The sequence below is a fragment of the Malus domestica genome, chromosome 06 (assembly GCF_042453785.1).
Source record: "Malus domestica chromosome 06, GDT2T_hap1".
NCBI classification, from domain to species: Eukaryota; Viridiplantae; Streptophyta; class Magnoliopsida; order Rosales; family Rosaceae; genus Malus; species Malus domestica.
In genome coordinates, this window is record NC_091666.1 from 367,810 (window position 1) to 384,901 (window position 17,092).

General features: G+C 37.5%; 2 protein-coding genes across 3 annotated transcripts; one reads left to right on the top strand and one right to left on the bottom strand.

Moving 5' to 3' along the window:
- Positions 1 to 887: 887 nt before the first annotated feature.
- LOC103436694 (AT-rich interactive domain-containing protein 5-like) lies at positions 888 to 11,642 on the top strand. 2 transcript variants are annotated; one of them, XR_011582294.1, is made up of 15 exons: positions 890 to 1,292; positions 1,674 to 2,009; positions 2,170 to 2,309; positions 2,442 to 2,481; positions 4,252 to 4,304; positions 4,857 to 4,902; positions 5,380 to 5,472; positions 5,701 to 5,823; positions 5,941 to 5,992; positions 6,077 to 6,143; positions 6,665 to 6,731; positions 6,845 to 6,895; positions 7,903 to 8,332; positions 10,796 to 10,888; positions 11,398 to 11,642. XR_011582294.1 is itself a non-coding variant. In XM_008375147.3 (14 exons), the coding sequence occupies exons 2-14, from the start codon at positions 1,704 to 1,706 to the stop codon at positions 11,491 to 11,493; spliced, it is 1,227 nt and encodes a 408-aa protein (XP_008373369.3). In that variant the 5' UTR covers positions 888 to 1,292; positions 1,674 to 1,703; the 3' UTR covers positions 11,494 to 11,642. The 2 variants fall into 2 exon arrangements, 1 of the variants encoding a protein (XP_008373369.3); XM_008375147.3 differs by lacking the exon at positions 7,903 to 8,332 and having other exon boundaries at positions 888 to 1,292.
- Positions 11,643 to 14,742: 3,100 nt separating this feature from the next.
- On the bottom strand, positions 14,743 to 16,753 carry LOC103406258 (AT-hook motif nuclear-localized protein 25). Its single transcript, XM_008345259.4, has 2 exons — positions 16,200 to 16,753; positions 14,743 to 16,095 (listed from the first exon to the last, which is right to left on the bottom strand). Exon 2 carries the CDS (start codon positions 16,025 to 16,027, stop codon positions 15,002 to 15,004), a length of 1,026 nt encoding a protein of 341 aa, XP_008343481.2. The 5' UTR covers positions 16,028 to 16,095; positions 16,200 to 16,753; the 3' UTR covers positions 14,743 to 15,001.
- Positions 16,754 to 17,092: the final 339 nt, after the last annotated feature.

Here is a 17,092-nt window from a genome sequence, read left to right on the forward strand (position 1 = left end):
TGTTGAAAAGTGTGCTGCTAAGAAAAGTTGGGAGAATTGTAGGAGAAAAGTGTTTTATGTGAATGTTTGAACAAATAGATAGATATTTATAGAGTTTCTGGTGAATGTTTGAGTTAAATATATATTTTTAATTATTTTAGCCATTAAATTTAAATTTTGGCCGTTAGATTTTTTTTATATAGATTAAATTTGATCATATTAGATTTCAACCGTTAGATTTAATAAATTTATAAATATAAAACAAAACATTAACTCACTTAAATGTATACCGTTGGATCCAACAGTCCATTTGAATGTCTGCCCTTGGATTAAAACAAAGGAGCTGTTAGGCTTATTAATTGAACAAACAAGTGGACGACAAACCTACATGGGTGGGGTCCAAAGCTGCGGTGCATGGGTGTGTTACTCGTGCGCATGTCTCACTTGGGCGTTTGTGTTTCACCGCCTATCTTTCACTCGCACAAGTGAGCCACACCACTGACCCAAATTCAAAAACTAGCCGGAATTTGCCCCAACTTTGAGTTTTAACCCAAAATAAAATTTTGGGCCAAGGATTAGAAGCCAAATTTTGAGACTTACTTCAAAGATTGGAGTGGGTATAAAGGTTTGTATATCTGTTGTTGAGTTTTATTTTTGTTTTAGTTATGGGCCCATCAAATCGGCAATAAAAGTAAATGAATCTGGGTATTCGTCGAATCCTCTTTGTAAGAATTTCGAGAATCCGTGAATCTTTTCCGTTCATCTTATATTGTGTGGTCAGAAATCATTTTAAATATTTTTATTTAAAATTAAACACAAACCGTACCTGATAAAAACTGATTGTACGATTTACGATGAACATAGATGATATTTATCAAAAGGATCCGGAGAGGATCCTCTTGGAAAGTAAATGGCCAATTGTCCAGGTGTTGAGCATTCATTCATGTCCAGTCACTAGACAGAGGTTCTTTCACGGCGGAAAGGAACAGCAGGGAACAGAGTGTGAGAGAGACCTGCAATTGTGTCTGATTGTCTCCGTCAACTTGCCACCGGCGTTAAAATTCTCCTTATCCCGATCGACGGCGGCGATCGATCTGTAAATGCCATAACAGAATTCGTAAAACCTTTCCATATATTCCGTTTCCGGATAATTACAATTCCTTGTATCATCTATTTTTATTAAATTCTCTCTTTCCCTCTCTGTCTCTGCTCCCCCACCCTCCCACTTACCTGCATTATCTGCCATAATACGACGCCGTCGCCGTTTCACCTTCCGGCTCCACTCAGTCTCCGCCGCGACCTTTCCATTACAGGTAAGCGTCCCTTCACTTCACTCCCCGCATTTCTCTACCCCTCAATTTCTTAGTATTATCATCAATTTTACGTTTTAATCAATCTGTTTGGCTTCCTGGAGGATTATAAGATAATAAATCAACAAAACCACAGCCAAACACTTGAATTAATTAAGTCACACTCGTGTTTGTTACTGTTAGGGTTTTGATTTCAGAAACTAATTGTGTAGAACTGGGAAACAATTCAATTAAGCGCATTTCATTTTGTTTAAAGTTTTTGTTAAATCACTTGTCATTAACGGTGCCGGTGCCAGTGCTTGTGCTTGTGCATCCCTCTCGGGTTTTCTTGATACTAATGCAGTTTAGCTGAGTTGTTATTATTATTATTGTTATTGCATTCAGATTTCAGAGGCCTGAATCAATATAGTTTAGATGGAGGACGAAGAAAAGTCACACAGTGAATCGAATACCAAACAACACGCGTCCAAGGAGGATCAGACTGGGCAGCTACCTCAACTGGAAACCAACGATCAAGTTATGAGGGATGCTACTGAGGACAACCCGCCTACTCATGAGGCAAATGTTGCTGATGTTAAAGTCAATGAGGCTCTTCTTAGTGATGTGCCCATAGAACACAAGGACAATGCCAGCAATGCCAGTGACAGGAATCAGCTTAAAACTGTAGATGATAAACAAGTGGGAGTGGGGGAGTTGAAGAATGGGTTGAACGATACTGAGGTACTCTACTTTGAGTATATACATGTCCAGACAAAACGTTGTTGCTTCTGAATGACTTGACTCAAATGAGTATTCTTAGTCCTGCAAAATCTCTCTTCTTTTCCCTTCACGTTTCCTGTTTCCTTTCCTACAACAATTTTTTTCCTTTTTTAATTTGCAGATGGCTGAGGCTGAGGAATCTGGGGATGGGACACCATCACAGCAAGCAGCATTTATGAAGGAGGTGGAAAGTTTCTACAGGGAGAACGCCTTGGAGTTTAAGGCCCCAAAGTTTTATGGAGAGCCGCTGAATTGCCTTAAGTAAGTTTCTGGTTATAATTATTTTCACTATTGAAGTCATGTTTACCTTTTGGGTATAAAAAGGGAGTTATGCATGTCTGAAGGCTGAAATCAGGTGTTGACTAATTTCTGCATACTTTTTGTGCGATGTAGGTTATGGAGAGCTGTTACTAGATTGGGTGGCTATGACGTGGTATGTATACATCTTATTGCATGTTGAAATAATTAAAATTAATGCTCAGCATAATCATACATCTGTTGGCTATCATCGAGTTCTGTTATGCATGTGCACAACATTGCAAAGAACGCTTGCACTCAAGTAGATTTTGATTCAAGGCATTACTGGTTTATAAGTTTAAGTGTTTTTACCAAACCATGCCAAGCTTAATAAAGTTATGTTTGTCCTATCACTAATGTATTGTCTGGTGTCAAATGCTGGGATAATATGATGGATGCATGGTCTTTTAATAAATTGTTTTTGTTACTTCAAAATTGACCTGATTGGTTATACTAAATTAGGTAGCAGTTGAAATATAGAATGCTCATTCATGGTGTCTGAGGGAAAGTTCACCAACTATATACAGTGGTTTTGGTAAACTAACTTTGAGAAAATCAGGGTGCTATTATTTCAACAACAACTAAGCCTTATCCCACTAAGGCTAAGTAGTGTCGGCTGTATGAACCTAGAACGCCAGTATGCTCGGTTTTGCACCAAGTCTTCCGTTAGCTCCAAGTACTCCATGTCTTTTCTCAAAGTCTCTTTCCAACTCTTCCTAGGTCTTCCTCTACCCCTTTTGCCCTGAGCCTCTATCTCATAGTCTCACTTTCTAATTGGAGCATTTGTAGGTCTTCGGTTCACGTCCAAACCACCTTAACCAATTTTCTCTCATCTTATCTTCAATTGCAGTCACTCCTACTTTACCTCGGACTTCCTTGTTCTTAATCTTGTCCTTTCTTGTGTGCCCACACATCCAACAAAGCATTCTCTTCTTTGCTACACTCATTTTTTGCACGTGTTGATGCTTGACCCACCAACATTTCGTGCCATAAAGCAGTGGTTTGGTGGTAGGAAGTTTGTGCTGAGCTGTTTCTAAGTACTAGTTTTAGCAGAACTGAGTTGGAGTTCTTGAGTAGAAATCTTCTCCAAGTTCGAGTTCTTGGTACTCTTGGTGGTGTTTCATCTTTGTGTCAATGATGGATACGAGTGGCACTTCCCTAATTTTTTTTTTTTCTTTTCAAGAAGATAGGTTTGGAGTTATGAATGTCTTTTTGAGTCACTTATCAGTAAGCCATTGGAACAGAGTTCTTTTTTTTTGAGTTGTGTTCTGGACATGTATGAACTTTATGCAGTGGCTTGAATGTAGTCTATTTAATGATACTTTCCTTAATTTGTTTGGGAACTTTCTATTATTTGATTTTCTATTAATTGTGTGATTTGATTTGAGTTTTGTATCACTGTTGGATTTGGACTGACCTCTAGACTTCATGCAACTCTTACTTAAGACTTTGAAATTGGAATAATGTTGACCAGAAAACCTAGCTGACATGGAAGTGGACACTGACATCCTATTTGAATAGTCTTATGCAGGAAGTTGATCATGGCCTTGAATACACGGGAAACTTTATTTTCTTCACAATTTTTGTTTCGTCTATTAATCCATTATTCCTTTGTAGTAAACTTTGCCTTTTCAGCGCATGTTATATTAATGAATGATAGAGGAATGATTGTTACTTTTGTGCTATTAATAAGATAATATTATTATTTTATTTTATAATTATTTGCTCAAAATTCTAGCTGTCGAGGGTTTACTATTACTAAAGCCATAATTTATAAGCAACAAGTCCTAAGGAGTATTTATAATTTTTCTGAACGCTTGGTCATGTTTAATTTATGAATCTGGATGAAGTTAGATTAATTTATATTTAAATATTTATTAATTGAGTTATACTATGGCAACTGTAGGTGACTGCATCAAAGTTGTGGCGGCAAGTAGGAGAGTCCTTCCATCCCCCCAAGTAAGGAACATTATTTTTACAGTTGATTTCTAGCAGTCATTTAGGACCTGCATTATTCTTATTAAAAATTCAGGACCTTGATCACTGCTATAAAAGATTTACAACCTTCTGAGATTTGGGAGTTTAGATATCCTACTGTTGCAGGTTGTTGCAAATTTTGGTATGTAAGGTGCATATAGCCTGTGTTCCCAATAAAAAAGAAAAATATTTCTGTCATATAAAATTTAGAACCTGCAGTGCTTTGGCATTTGGAGTTTAGCTTTTTTTTTTTCTCTACTGGAGGTCATTTTGGATTTTGGTTTGTAACTTGCATATAGCTCATGTCCCAGAAAGAAAAAGTTTCAGATAACTAACATTGTTACTGCTATGTTTCCATTCTTATCTTTTTATATTTTGGCCAGTAGCTTTGTATAATCCTATGTTGCTGGATGTATTGCAGCTCTCTTTTATGTATTTATTTTCATCTTTTAATATCTGCAAATCCAGTGTTCAATTTACTATCTCTCTCTCTCTCTCTCTCTCTCTCTCTCTCTCTCTCTCTCTCCCCTTCAGGACGTGCACAACAGTATCTTGGACTTTCCGCATATTTTATGAAAAGGTAATGACTTTTCCGGGGACAAGAGGATCAGCAACTACAAATCTTTTCATAATAGATACTTGATCTTTTGGTAACCATTTACTCTTCACGATCACTATAGTACATGTGCTTCTATTCATTTAGAAATTAGTAATGCTAACTGGGTAGTAGCGACGTGCCGCTTTCATAACATGACGTGGATATTCTAGTTAATGATTTAAAAAACTTTAGAATAAAGTATATTTGTTATTTCCTGTCCACATATGGGGATTGGGGGATATGCTATATTTCTACACTGTGGTCAAAGGTGGAAAACTGATTCTCACAGGGAACTTGAGCCCACTTAAAATGAATTCTATGAATTTGTTACTATTAGACTCTAATTCCCAGGTATGTGGTCAAGGATTGTTTCAGTAATTGTACCAAATTGCTAGTTGTTGTGGAAGCTTCGTATTATTTCATGCGTCCTCTGTTCCCTAAGCTTATCAACTTGTGCAGGCACTTTTGGAATATGAGAAGCATAAGAGGAAAATTGGTGAACTTCGACTTCCTGTTGGACCTATCACTCAGTCTACAAGTGTTGAGAAGGAGGTGAATTTTCCATTTGTTTACATTTTAATTCTTTGATTCTATGATTTTCCATTTTTTTTGCTAGGTTAATAGGATTGTTGAATTAACTGACCAGAAAATTTTCATGGTGTTGTAACTGTTGTAGTTGCCTTTCTGAATGTTCAGCATAAGGCCTCTTAACTGCATAGTTGTATGCAACGGACACCTTTCCCTTCCTCATCCATTGACACTTATATTTTTCTTGTGTAGGCAAGTGCTCATCAAGCTCCTGGATCAGGCAGGGCACGAAGGGATGCTGCAGCTCGTGCAATGCAGGGTTGGCATGCACAGCGTCTTGTTGGATATGGTGAGGTTGCCGAGCCTACTATTAAGGTTTGTTGATTCTCTATGTCTCACTATAATGATTGTACTTATTATTGTATGCCTGGAAAAGTTGCACGCCATTTAACACGGTTCAAAATTTTCTTTTGAAATTTCTTTTACTTATAGGACAAGCACTTGAGTTCTATCCCAAAGCGTGAAAAGAATCTTAAAAGCATTGGTATGTTCCCTTGCAATGAAAATTCTTCTGGCTAATCAATATTTTATTGCTAAAATGCATTTACTGTTTACATTGTCTTGTCAGGTTCGGTTAAACACAGGACACCAACAAACCTGGAGCTTTCAACTACAAATATTGAGGCAGATAAGCAGTTAAGATCATTACTTGCTTTTCATTTTTGTAGATATGTTTATTTTGCTATGATTTCTCTGTTCCTGACCAACTCTTCTCCTTACTTGTTCTAGTTGAATATTTTTACTTTCATGCATCGCTAAAAAGTGATGGTGTGTTAACATTCATTTGAAATTTGTGGAGTCTGTTTTGTTATGCTTGAATTTGAATAAACTTTAAGAATAATTGTGCACAGTTTTTCAATGGTAACTCTCCATTTGCATGTAAGAAGCAAAGGACTTTAACAAAGAAATTGAGATTTTCCTCATTGGACATTTGAGTGCCCTTTGTACATTGGGTGCTGATAGTGGAAGAAATAATATGAACCTTTTAAGAAGGCTGTTAATATGTACCATTCCTTAGCTGACTCAAAAGTTACTCATTCTATAAAGTAGTTTGCTAAGTACATCTCAGATAACAAATTTGTGTGCACGGCTGCATTTATTTATCCTCTTGTTTTTTTCCTCATCAAATCAATGCGACATGGTTTTCATCTGGTAGGGTAGTCACAACTGTTGTTGATCTTGGACCTCCAGCTGATTGGGTGAAGATCAATGTACGAGAAACTGTAAGTGTGTTTGTGTATTCTTTTTCCTAATATGCTTCCCTATATTGTAAATTTTATTGAGTTGCTGGCTATCTTTTGTTGGTCCTGACTACTTTTCATCTCTACATTCTCAGAAAGATTGCTTTGAGGTATATGCTTTGGTTCCTGGTCTTCTGCGTGAGGAGGTAAACCCTTGTTACCCTCTTCCTTTCGCTCTTCTATTTACTTCTCTTTTGTGCTGGTTTATATGTTGTATGATAACATGGGGATTTTTGCATGTTCTTTTTTAATAGTTATGATTGATGGCTATGATTAATCAGATGCACTGTTATGGTTATGTTAAGATATTTTATTACCACACTTCTGAAGTTAATTCATTCACAAGTATTATGGCTACTGATAACGATATTCTTTATATTTATTAAATCTATTGAAAGGCATTAACTGCAATGGTGTGTAAAGGCAAGGCGTTTTAGTCCTGCAAGGCTACGCTTAAGCCTTTCAGGACAGGGATTACTTAAATAAGAAATAAATAAATAATGCATGGTAACAGTACTAACTGTCATTGAAGTATAATACTTAGTCCTCAAAACATAAAACACTCAATTACTCATACTTTAATGAAATCAGAATGAAACAATCCAAGTTGAACCCTTGTTTCTCAAATAATTACGGAATATTTTTTTAGCAAGACAACACTGTCAACATAGCATTACCAACAGATGAACCGATTGAGTTACATATGGAGAAATTATCAACGTTAACAACACAAAACAGTGCAAAATATTAGCTTAGGTCATATATTTATTCAGTTCTGTTCAGACTAAAGTATTAGTCTACTAGACACGTTTGAGGTGGCTGGAATAGAAACATTAACATAATATTAAAGGAAAAACAAAGAAGGAATATAGAATGGAGCTGTTTAGAAGTTGAGCTAATCCTATTGGAGTGTAAAAGAGAAAAGAAAAACAAGGAGTATGGTATGGAGGTGCGTGAAGTGGAGATGGGACTTTGCTGGTTTGCTTCTTGTGGGAGTGAGGCATGGAGGTGGGTTTGAAAGATCTGGGATGCAAAGCTAAGGGGGAGAAGATAAAGGGGAAAACTACATGTTTTAAAATCTGCTTACTAAAAAGAAGACAGCTGTTAGACCTCAACATTCAGTTTTAATAAAGATGTTTGTTTCATTTGAAAGGACATGAGAAATGAACCAAATGGCATTGTAATGCATAAAAATTTCAAAGGATGCGGACTCATCTTCTTTGCAAAACCCTAAACCTCAAACTTTGCAGCCGCCTTGCTTCCATCGTGTATGCCAAATGGGAAGTCAGTTAAAGAAATGGTGCCTAGAGGCAAGTTGTGGGTGTTTTGTCTTAATTCTAGGCTCAGTATTAATCTCCATCTTTGACTGGTTCTTTGCAATGCTAGGCTCAGTATTTTAGTTGGTGCTCCATGATTGGGTTTGCTAAAAGATCCATTGGATGGTCCGCCATCATTCCCTTTCTTTTAAAATTAACTTGTCAGTAAATCAAAGTCTTCAATGGTGGACATCTTCATTGACTGGATGAACTTCTGCCACATTTGAATGTTATTGACACCTCCATGCCTTGAGGTAGTTATACTTGGTAAGCATTTTCACCATGATGCTTTAGTAGTTGAAATGGACACTTTGCCTTTTATTAGTAGAGATGCACATGAATATCTACTTGGGTTTCTTCCAAATTTTCCTAGATAGTTCCAAATTTTCCTAGATAGAGAGGTAGTTGGCACTTTTTACCTTTTCCATTTACCCACACTTCCTCACAATGGACCCAAAATTACCTTTGTCACATCATTCAGGTTTGTATTGATGTTCCGGAAACCATAATAGAGAGCTTCTCCATCATATTGCCGAGGCCTCTGTACTAGCATCACACCATACTTTATCTTGATAAAACTTCGACATAGAGAATGATACAAGGCAATGAACATCGACTTTTACCTCAATCCCTTTTTTGAACCAAGAAAGCCTGTAAAAAGTGGGAAATTCTTAGTTTTAAGTTTGAGCTTGTCAAGCATTTCTAGTGATATTTTGTTATTTAAACTTCCATCAACGATCACGTTGCATAACCTCCCATTGGGAGCCAATCTGGTGTGTTGGTTCACCAGTCTTTGCCTTCAACATATAAAGTCTTCAATCTTCATACTTCGTTGAATCACAAGAGCTTCTATATTATAACTCCATCTATTCATTCTAAACAGGATCTTGATTCTCTGTTCTAAAAATTTTCCAAAAACTGAGCTTGCTTGACAAGATTTAGGAAGTTAATATATGAACATTGCTTGTACATGTCATCTGGGGCACTTGTAATTCTTAGTCAGTTGGTGTTTGAATATCCTTTTTCCCTTTTCAAAAGCCTATGAATTCATCTATTCTCTCCCTTGGACTGGATAGTAAGATGTCTTTGAATTACGACTGACAAAACCATTAGTCATTTAACTAATTTTTTGCTTTGATATTTCCGCCTCTGTGGCCAGTTTATAGAGTTCATAATAAGACCAATATGATTGTAATGTGCCCACATCATAAATTTCCGTATGTAATCCTGCTAAGTAACATGTCCATGATTTCGTCATCCTGTTGATTTAGGCCACAACAAATCATGAGTAAGTCAAAAGAGATTTCCAAAGCCTCGACTTTGTTAGATGGAGAGGAGGTATTCCATGTAAATGAACATTAAAGTCGAATAATAAGTTTCTAGACACAGATTTTTTATTTTTTTTTATTTTTTATTTTGATGAAGAAACAAATTTTTATTGCAAAGAAACAATAAAAAAACAAAAGTGGACAAAAAGTCTGCAAGGGCACAAACAAAACAAGATAAATAGCACCATCACCCATACATTTAGAAACTATCAAAACAACACAAAACTAACTAATAGCTACATTCCAGTTACGCCAAACTTCTGAAAAAGACAAATCTCTAAATTTTGTAGTAACCGAAGCCCATAGAGACATTATCCCACATATCCTCCCTTCTACTGCCTTCGTTGTCCTAAAGAACAAAAAAGATGTCCAAAGCCTTTGGCTTTGTTAATTTCTTAATCTCCCTCATTGATTGGTCCTATGTGATGCTAGGTTCATTGGATGATAATATGTCTCCATATCATCCACATCTCCTTTGAACTTTTTGTGACTGGCAGAGGAAGTTAATCATGTGGCACTTGCACCATTTGCAGAAATGTGTATTTCTCCCTTTTCATGCATGTCTTTATGCAGTATTTGTGCAGTATTTGTGCTCATGTGTCTAAATATGGAAGAAACTAAAGGCCCATTTGATAACCATTTTGCATTTAGTTTTTGGTTTTCACTTTTTGTTCTTGGGATATGAGAAAAGTATATGGGGGAAAGGTGGGATGAAGAGGGGTGATGCGAGTTTATTTTCCAAATTCTAAATTTCTATGCTATGAATCCAAAATGAGGGAATTGTGGCACGTTAATTTATATATTCTGACTTTTGTCATTTGTGCAGTATTTGTGCTCGTGTGTCTAAATATGGAAGAAACTAAAGGCCCATTTGATAACCATTTTGCATTTAGTTTTTGGTTTTCACTTTTTGTTCTTGGGATATGAGAAAAGTATATGGGGGAAGGGTGGGATGAAGAGGGGTGATGCGAGTTTATTTTCCAAATTCTAAATTTCTATGCTATGAATCCAAAATGAGGGAATTGGGGCACGTTAATTTATAAATTCTGACTTTTGTCCAAATTCCAAGTTTATTTTCCTCATCCAAACAGAGGAGGGTAAGTGAAAAGAACTGAAAGTAGTTTTTGGTTTTTGTAGTTTTCATTGTGTATATATACCTCTTCTATATCTGTCTCACCATCTTTCCTCCACTCTTCTATATACATCACTTCTCCCATGCATTTCCCCTTTTCTCTTGAACAAAAAAAAACTATTAACGAAATGATTATCAAACGGGATCTGAATTGTTTAATTGTCCTTAAATATGCATAATATAGCATCAGTTGGCGTCTGGTTGGAAATTTTCCGCACCATCATTTTTGACATGAAGATAGTTGTCCTAATCTATGGCGTTCCTCCCCAGGTCCGAGTTCAGTCAGATCCAGCTGGACGTCTTGTTATAACAGGTCAACCAGAGCAGATTGACAATCCTTGGGGTATCACACCATTTAAGAAGGTATCTAATACTTCCTATTAGCTTCTATGGTTCGTGCTTGGCTCAGAAATAAATATATGTTACCTGTGGGAACCCAAGGAACCCAAAAACCCAAAGATGGTTCATCCATATTTCCAAATTAGCGGAAAAGATGAAAATAATGAAGGGAAGAAAAAAAAACACGGTATTGAATGGGGGATGTCATTGGCAATCCAAATAGTCATCATGGACTCCTCCCTAATAGAAATCAATGGAGGGAGAGGTGCATGATGACAATTTTGGAGTGCTAAAAACAATGCTGAACTGAATAACAAGAGCTTTATGGCTATGAAATGGGTAACTATATGAGATTTTCACAGTTTTGTTGGTATAAGAAACTTATACCTAAAATATGTTATCAGTCGATTATCTATGTACAGAGGCATGAAGTTATCATACAAGTTATTGTAAACAACATGTTTTATAGATGCATATGGTAATATGTAAAAATTGATCACAGTTACAAATACAGTGTATTTAACGTTTTACAGGTTGTGAGCTTACCTGGAAAAATTGATCCCCTTCAAACATCTGCTGTGGTTAGCCTGCATGGGCGGTTATTCGTGCGTGTTCCTTTTGAACAGTGATGGGGTTTGAAGTTTCATCGCATGTCGTGGATCAATTGAATAATTTTTTAGGGTGTTTGCAATATTATTGTTCTTGTTTTTCTTCTTTTGGGGTTGTGAAAGAAGGTTGCAACTAGTTCAGTTGGTGTTAATGCATGCTAGTTTAACAACTTGATTTACTTCCGATTTTGGGTTTGGTCTTTAAATTTTTCGCTTGCTCTTGGGATTTCTTTCGACGCGATATACGGCCCCGTCTACGTAAATGCACATTTTAGTGACGAGTAAAAGGTTCGATTTTTTTTTTAATATTTTAAAATAACTAAAGTTGGGTGGGTTGAACTTGAAGCCGACTCGTTTAGCTGTCTATGTCGACATAAAGAACCACCTAGACCTTTCAAAGACTATTATCAAATGTAGCCCTCCTCTTAGCTTCTCTTTTTGGAGTTCAGCTTTTCAATTACAATAATTGATTCAAATTCAACGGTTAAATTTGAAAACATCCAAAAGTGATTTAATTAACTAAAAATTTAAAGTATAAACTTAAAAATAATATATTATTGAGGGGCTACGTTTAATCCCTTCGGTTGGAGATGATATATAAGTATAGCATGACACTATTTATTTAAAAATGATATTTTGTAAGACTATAATTATGAATGTGACTAAATTAAGCCCTTCCAATTGGAGATGACTTTTACATATACAAGGCCAGGAGGGATCAAGAATGCTGCTTACATCCTTCTGAATGCTTGATTGCCTAAAACATGCCTCGATTCCTTGAGCATAATGGCCATGCATAAATGTGATAGGGTTGCATCTCAGGCTGCTTTATTTGTTTTTTATCTGAATAGGATGGGCCAGTCCACCGCGTTTATTGGCTAGACCGATTCAAGTACGACTCAAGCCCGTATGTGAAGAATTTACATGGTAATGTTCATGCACCCATGCCATCCATGAACATGCATGAATCATAGGCATTTGTTGTACATATGTCATATGTATAAAGAAAAAGGCATGGAAATATGACAAGCATTATATTAATATTATTATGTTTGAAGAAGAAACTGATGAGAGGGAAATTAAATTGCTCTCAGATTTCTTGCATGTAGAATGCATGTAGTGGTATAAAACGAGAAGAATATCCACATTATTATTATTTTCTTGAAATGTTGCAAAGTCTCAGAACTTGAAAGTAATTACTTTAAGCAATCGAAAAAGAAACAAAATGAAAACAAGGCGTGATAAATGTCTTTGTTCAACAAGCAATATGTTAGTCTACTAAGTCTAGCTCGGGTTCTCCCTTGAAAATATATATGCACATTAAATTCTTTACCATTTGAGAGACTTTGATAAAACAAACAACATGCAAACAACTGATATTGTTTTCCTTTTTCATACTAGACCACTAGAAAAGTTTACCCTTAGCCAAAAAATATGTTTCCCGGTAACGAATTTGCTTCCGTATGGCTGACCGGTGGTTACTAACAATTGGATGTTACGCTCACTTGTTTTCATTAATGAACGAATATGAAAAATTCTCTAATTAAATTTCCAATTACTAGCAAAACATTCTTGGAGAAGACAATGCATTGGAAAATTTGAACCCAAATCTTATATTTGAGTCTCATATGAGTCTAAGGTTCTCCATGCCACTTAGGCCATCTCCAATCGAAGGAGGGCCAAAGGGCTCTCTTTAGCCCTGTAGCCCTCTAAGAAATTATATTTTAATGAACAGTGCTAGACCATATTTCATACCATCTCCAACCGAAGGGGCCAAAGGGCCATAGACCAAACATAACCCTGTAACAAAAAATCATCTCAAACCAAGAGGGCCAAAAGGCCATAGGCCAAACATAATTTATTATTTTAATTGAATTAATATAGTAATTAAATTAAACTACATTATTAAAATAAGATTTTCGGACATATTGGAAGATTATTGAAAGAGGTGGCCATTTGAAAATTATTGAAAAAAATTAAAGGAAAGATTATTGGAAGAGAATAGAATGTGAAGAATTGAAATAAAATGAGGTAAGATAGTATGTAATGGTGAAAAGTATGTGAGAAATGGTGCAGGAAAAAAATTCGTCCAAAAAAAAAAACAGTGGGCTAGGCTCATCGGGATGGCTGGAGATGGCTAGCTCGCTAGCCTAATTTGGTGGTTTTGGCTCGGTGGGGTACACAAGCCCTTTGGCCTAGCCCTTAGTTGGAAACGGTTTTCGTGTCATTTCGAGCTATTTTTAACCCTATGGTCCTATGGCCGAATCGGTTGGAGATGGCCTTAGGAAAAGTATTATTTAACCAAGAAAAATGAGAATTGAGTCCAATTATGAAAACTCAAATATGAAGTTTGAGTATAAAGTTTTTTCCTCCAATGCAAACCCAAAATGAGTCGTAAGATTTGAATCTTGGCATTGGAGAAGAAAACCAAACCACATAATCCACCACCTTTCTGTGACCCAACTATTTTAGTCTTTGCATTGGAGATGCTCTCTTACTAGCTAGGACCTCAAGTTCCACACAATCCTAAGGTGGGATGAGAGACGGATGTTCATATGGTGCAGCTAGCAAAGCATCTCTAAGCGTACTGTATTTACGTTTTATAGTCTCTATTGCTGTAACGTTTTGGTCAGCGAACCAAAATTTGAAGAGATCTGGAGATGCTTTTGGCCTCGTTTCTTGAACTCAGTTTCTAATTCTAGGGTTTTGCTTTTTTCTGTTTCTGTAAGGGAAGACCGAAACAGGCTTTTGAAGGTGCTTAAATACTTTGGCTATATATCTTGTGTAACCGTAAAATCAACTCAAGGAATCAAAAAAGAAAGAGAGAGAACTGCATGGAACACAAAGATCTTGTAAGTGTGAAGCTAGCTACCCGCCCAGTACAGGAATAAAATAGATATTATATGAATAAATGTGTTTTTGTGTTAACACAAATTAAGATACAAATATCCACATTAATAAGGATTAGTAGGTTTTTTTTTGTTTTTTTGGAGAACAAGGATAGTAAGTTTGTGCGCATGATATGCTACTCAAAGTTAATTAGAAATCCAGAAGCAGAAATTTAATTTATATTCAATCAAGAAAAAAAATAATGTACTAGTACTGCCGGAGAAGGATGGATATCATATTAGAAACCACATTAATAAACCCTAGAAATGTGCATCGATCATCACAGAACAATTAACTAACATTTTTGAAATTAATAAACTAGCTAGTATATATAATTATAATTATAACAGAGGATTAAATCAATTGCTAGCTAGGTAGAGATTGAAGAAAGTAGCAATTGATTAATTTTACTGACCTTGCAAAGTTTGTTTGTTTTACATCGACAGTACTCATCAACACCAAGCTAGCTAGCTAGCCCTTCATCGACATTGGCAACTTTAGGCTCAAGATATATGATCAAGATCATCGTTCTTTCGTTTGTAGATGTGCATATTTATATATGAATACGAAAGCGTCTGAAGTTATCACCGTACATATCTCATGAAATCACTCCATAATTAGCACCAAAGTAGTACTAGTACTAAAACGGAGGCCGCGGAGTACTTCCACTTCCACTTCCACCACCCCATCCGAAGAAGTCATTCCCCGGGAAGGGATAGTTGGCCGCCATATTTCCTCCCAAATTAAAAAGCCCAGCACCTCCACCTCCACCTCCGCCGCTACTTCCAGCAGTACCATCACCAAGACCGCCAGACACCCCAGAAGATTGGGACCCCGTGGGTTGATGGATTTGCAAGCTGCCTCCGCCACCACCACCAGTAGGAGTAGTAGTTCCCTCTTCCGGATCATCCAATGGCAATCTCTCAAACACCGCATTTGCAAAAGACGCAGCCATCAAAACCACAGGCCCGGAGGCCATCAGCGGTCCCACCACGTTTCCTCCCACCACTTGTCCCTGCCCCCCGGACAAGAATATGGAGAGTCCGCCGGCACCGGGAGGAGCCGGAGGCGGAAGCACCGTACCGGAGAGCGATAGTAACTCGAAGCGTCCGTGAAGAGTCACCACGCTTCCCGGAGGAGCAGCTGGCTGACGCAGGGTGACGTTGGTGACAGTGCCGCTGCCGCTGAGCACGCAGACGCCTCTGCCCCTGCGCCTGGCGTAGATGGAGACGCTGTCCATGATGTCGGCCCCATCGGAGACCTCAAGGACGTGGGAGCGGAGGGCGTTGGGGCTGTCGCGTGTGACGATGATGGGAGGCTTGGGTTTGTTCTTGGAGCCTGCAGGACGGCCTCTGGGACGGCGGGTGGAACCACCAGTTCCACCTCCGCCTCCACCGCCACCAGAACTGGTTGCGGCGGTATCGGAAGATTCGATCTTAGTAATATTGTGGTCTTGGTCGTCGTCCTGGTCATCATCATCATCTTGTTCTTCTTGTTGATGATGATGTTGTTGTTGTTGAGGAATAATAGGATGGTGATGGAGTTGTTGGAGTTGGAGGTGGAGTTGGGGTCTGAAGAGCGGGTGGACATAGGGAGAAGCAGTTGAAGTTGGGGCTGATGAGGCGGCAGAGACCGAGGCTGACTCATTTATATTGTACCCTGCCATCGCATTCTCCCACCACTTACTATTATTTGCCAGAGCTTCCTCTCCTTTTCACTTATGAAATTACTTGACTAGATCCAGCAGATGTTCACAATACATAAAAGAGAGTCAGAGAGAGTGGGTAGTCATATACATCGATCGGTTACTCTTAGTAACCTAGCAGTTAAATTGTTACCTTCAACTAGATGAGTGGTTTAGGCTGTTTTTGCACAGTCTTCTGTACTATATTCAACGTCAGGCAGCCAGACAACAGTTACAGTTGCAGTTACATACAAATATACGAGTCAACTGCTGCACCCCCAGAAAAACTGACGATATTCAATTCCCAATCCCAGATAAAGCTAGCTAGTCAGTGAAGCTTATATCTAGCTTAATTAGCAAGTTACAACAAAATTACAAGCCGCCAAAGATCCAAAGCTCCAGTGAGACTCGACTGCCGCTGTAACGTTGCTGTCTGTGTCTCCTGGGGGATCAAATATCAATCATGGATGATCGATCAGGTCTTCAAACAAATAAAAGGGATCCGAGTGATATGCCACGATTGAGCTTGAGCTGTGGACTACTTGTGTGACCAGAAAACCCACGCGCTTCCGATCAGTTTCTGAACTGAACTTGCAAATTTGGAGCTCCTCGATCTGTGAATATCATATATGAATATGAAAATGGGGGAGTGTGAGAGAGAAGAGAGAAAGATACGAGAGTTTTGAGGAGGGGTTGGTGGAAAAGCGTGTGCCCAAAGCACAATTCAAGCAATTACCAAGACAAAAACAAAAGACCATCGCATTGCATTGGAGAGATTTTTTAGTGTGCTAGAAACACAGCTTGTATATTAAGTGTCAGAGTATAAGTGGTTGAAATTTTTTTAAGTATCTAACCATTTGTGTTATAACATTTATATATATATATATAATTTGTATTATAACATTTGATGTAGCATATCGTGTTCTCATCTCACTAAAAAATTTCTCATTACATTGCATTACGCACACTTTACCCCATCTACTTTTCCAACCAAATGCTAAGTTCCAGTTTTTGTTTTATAGTGTGATTAATTGTTAGAATATGAGC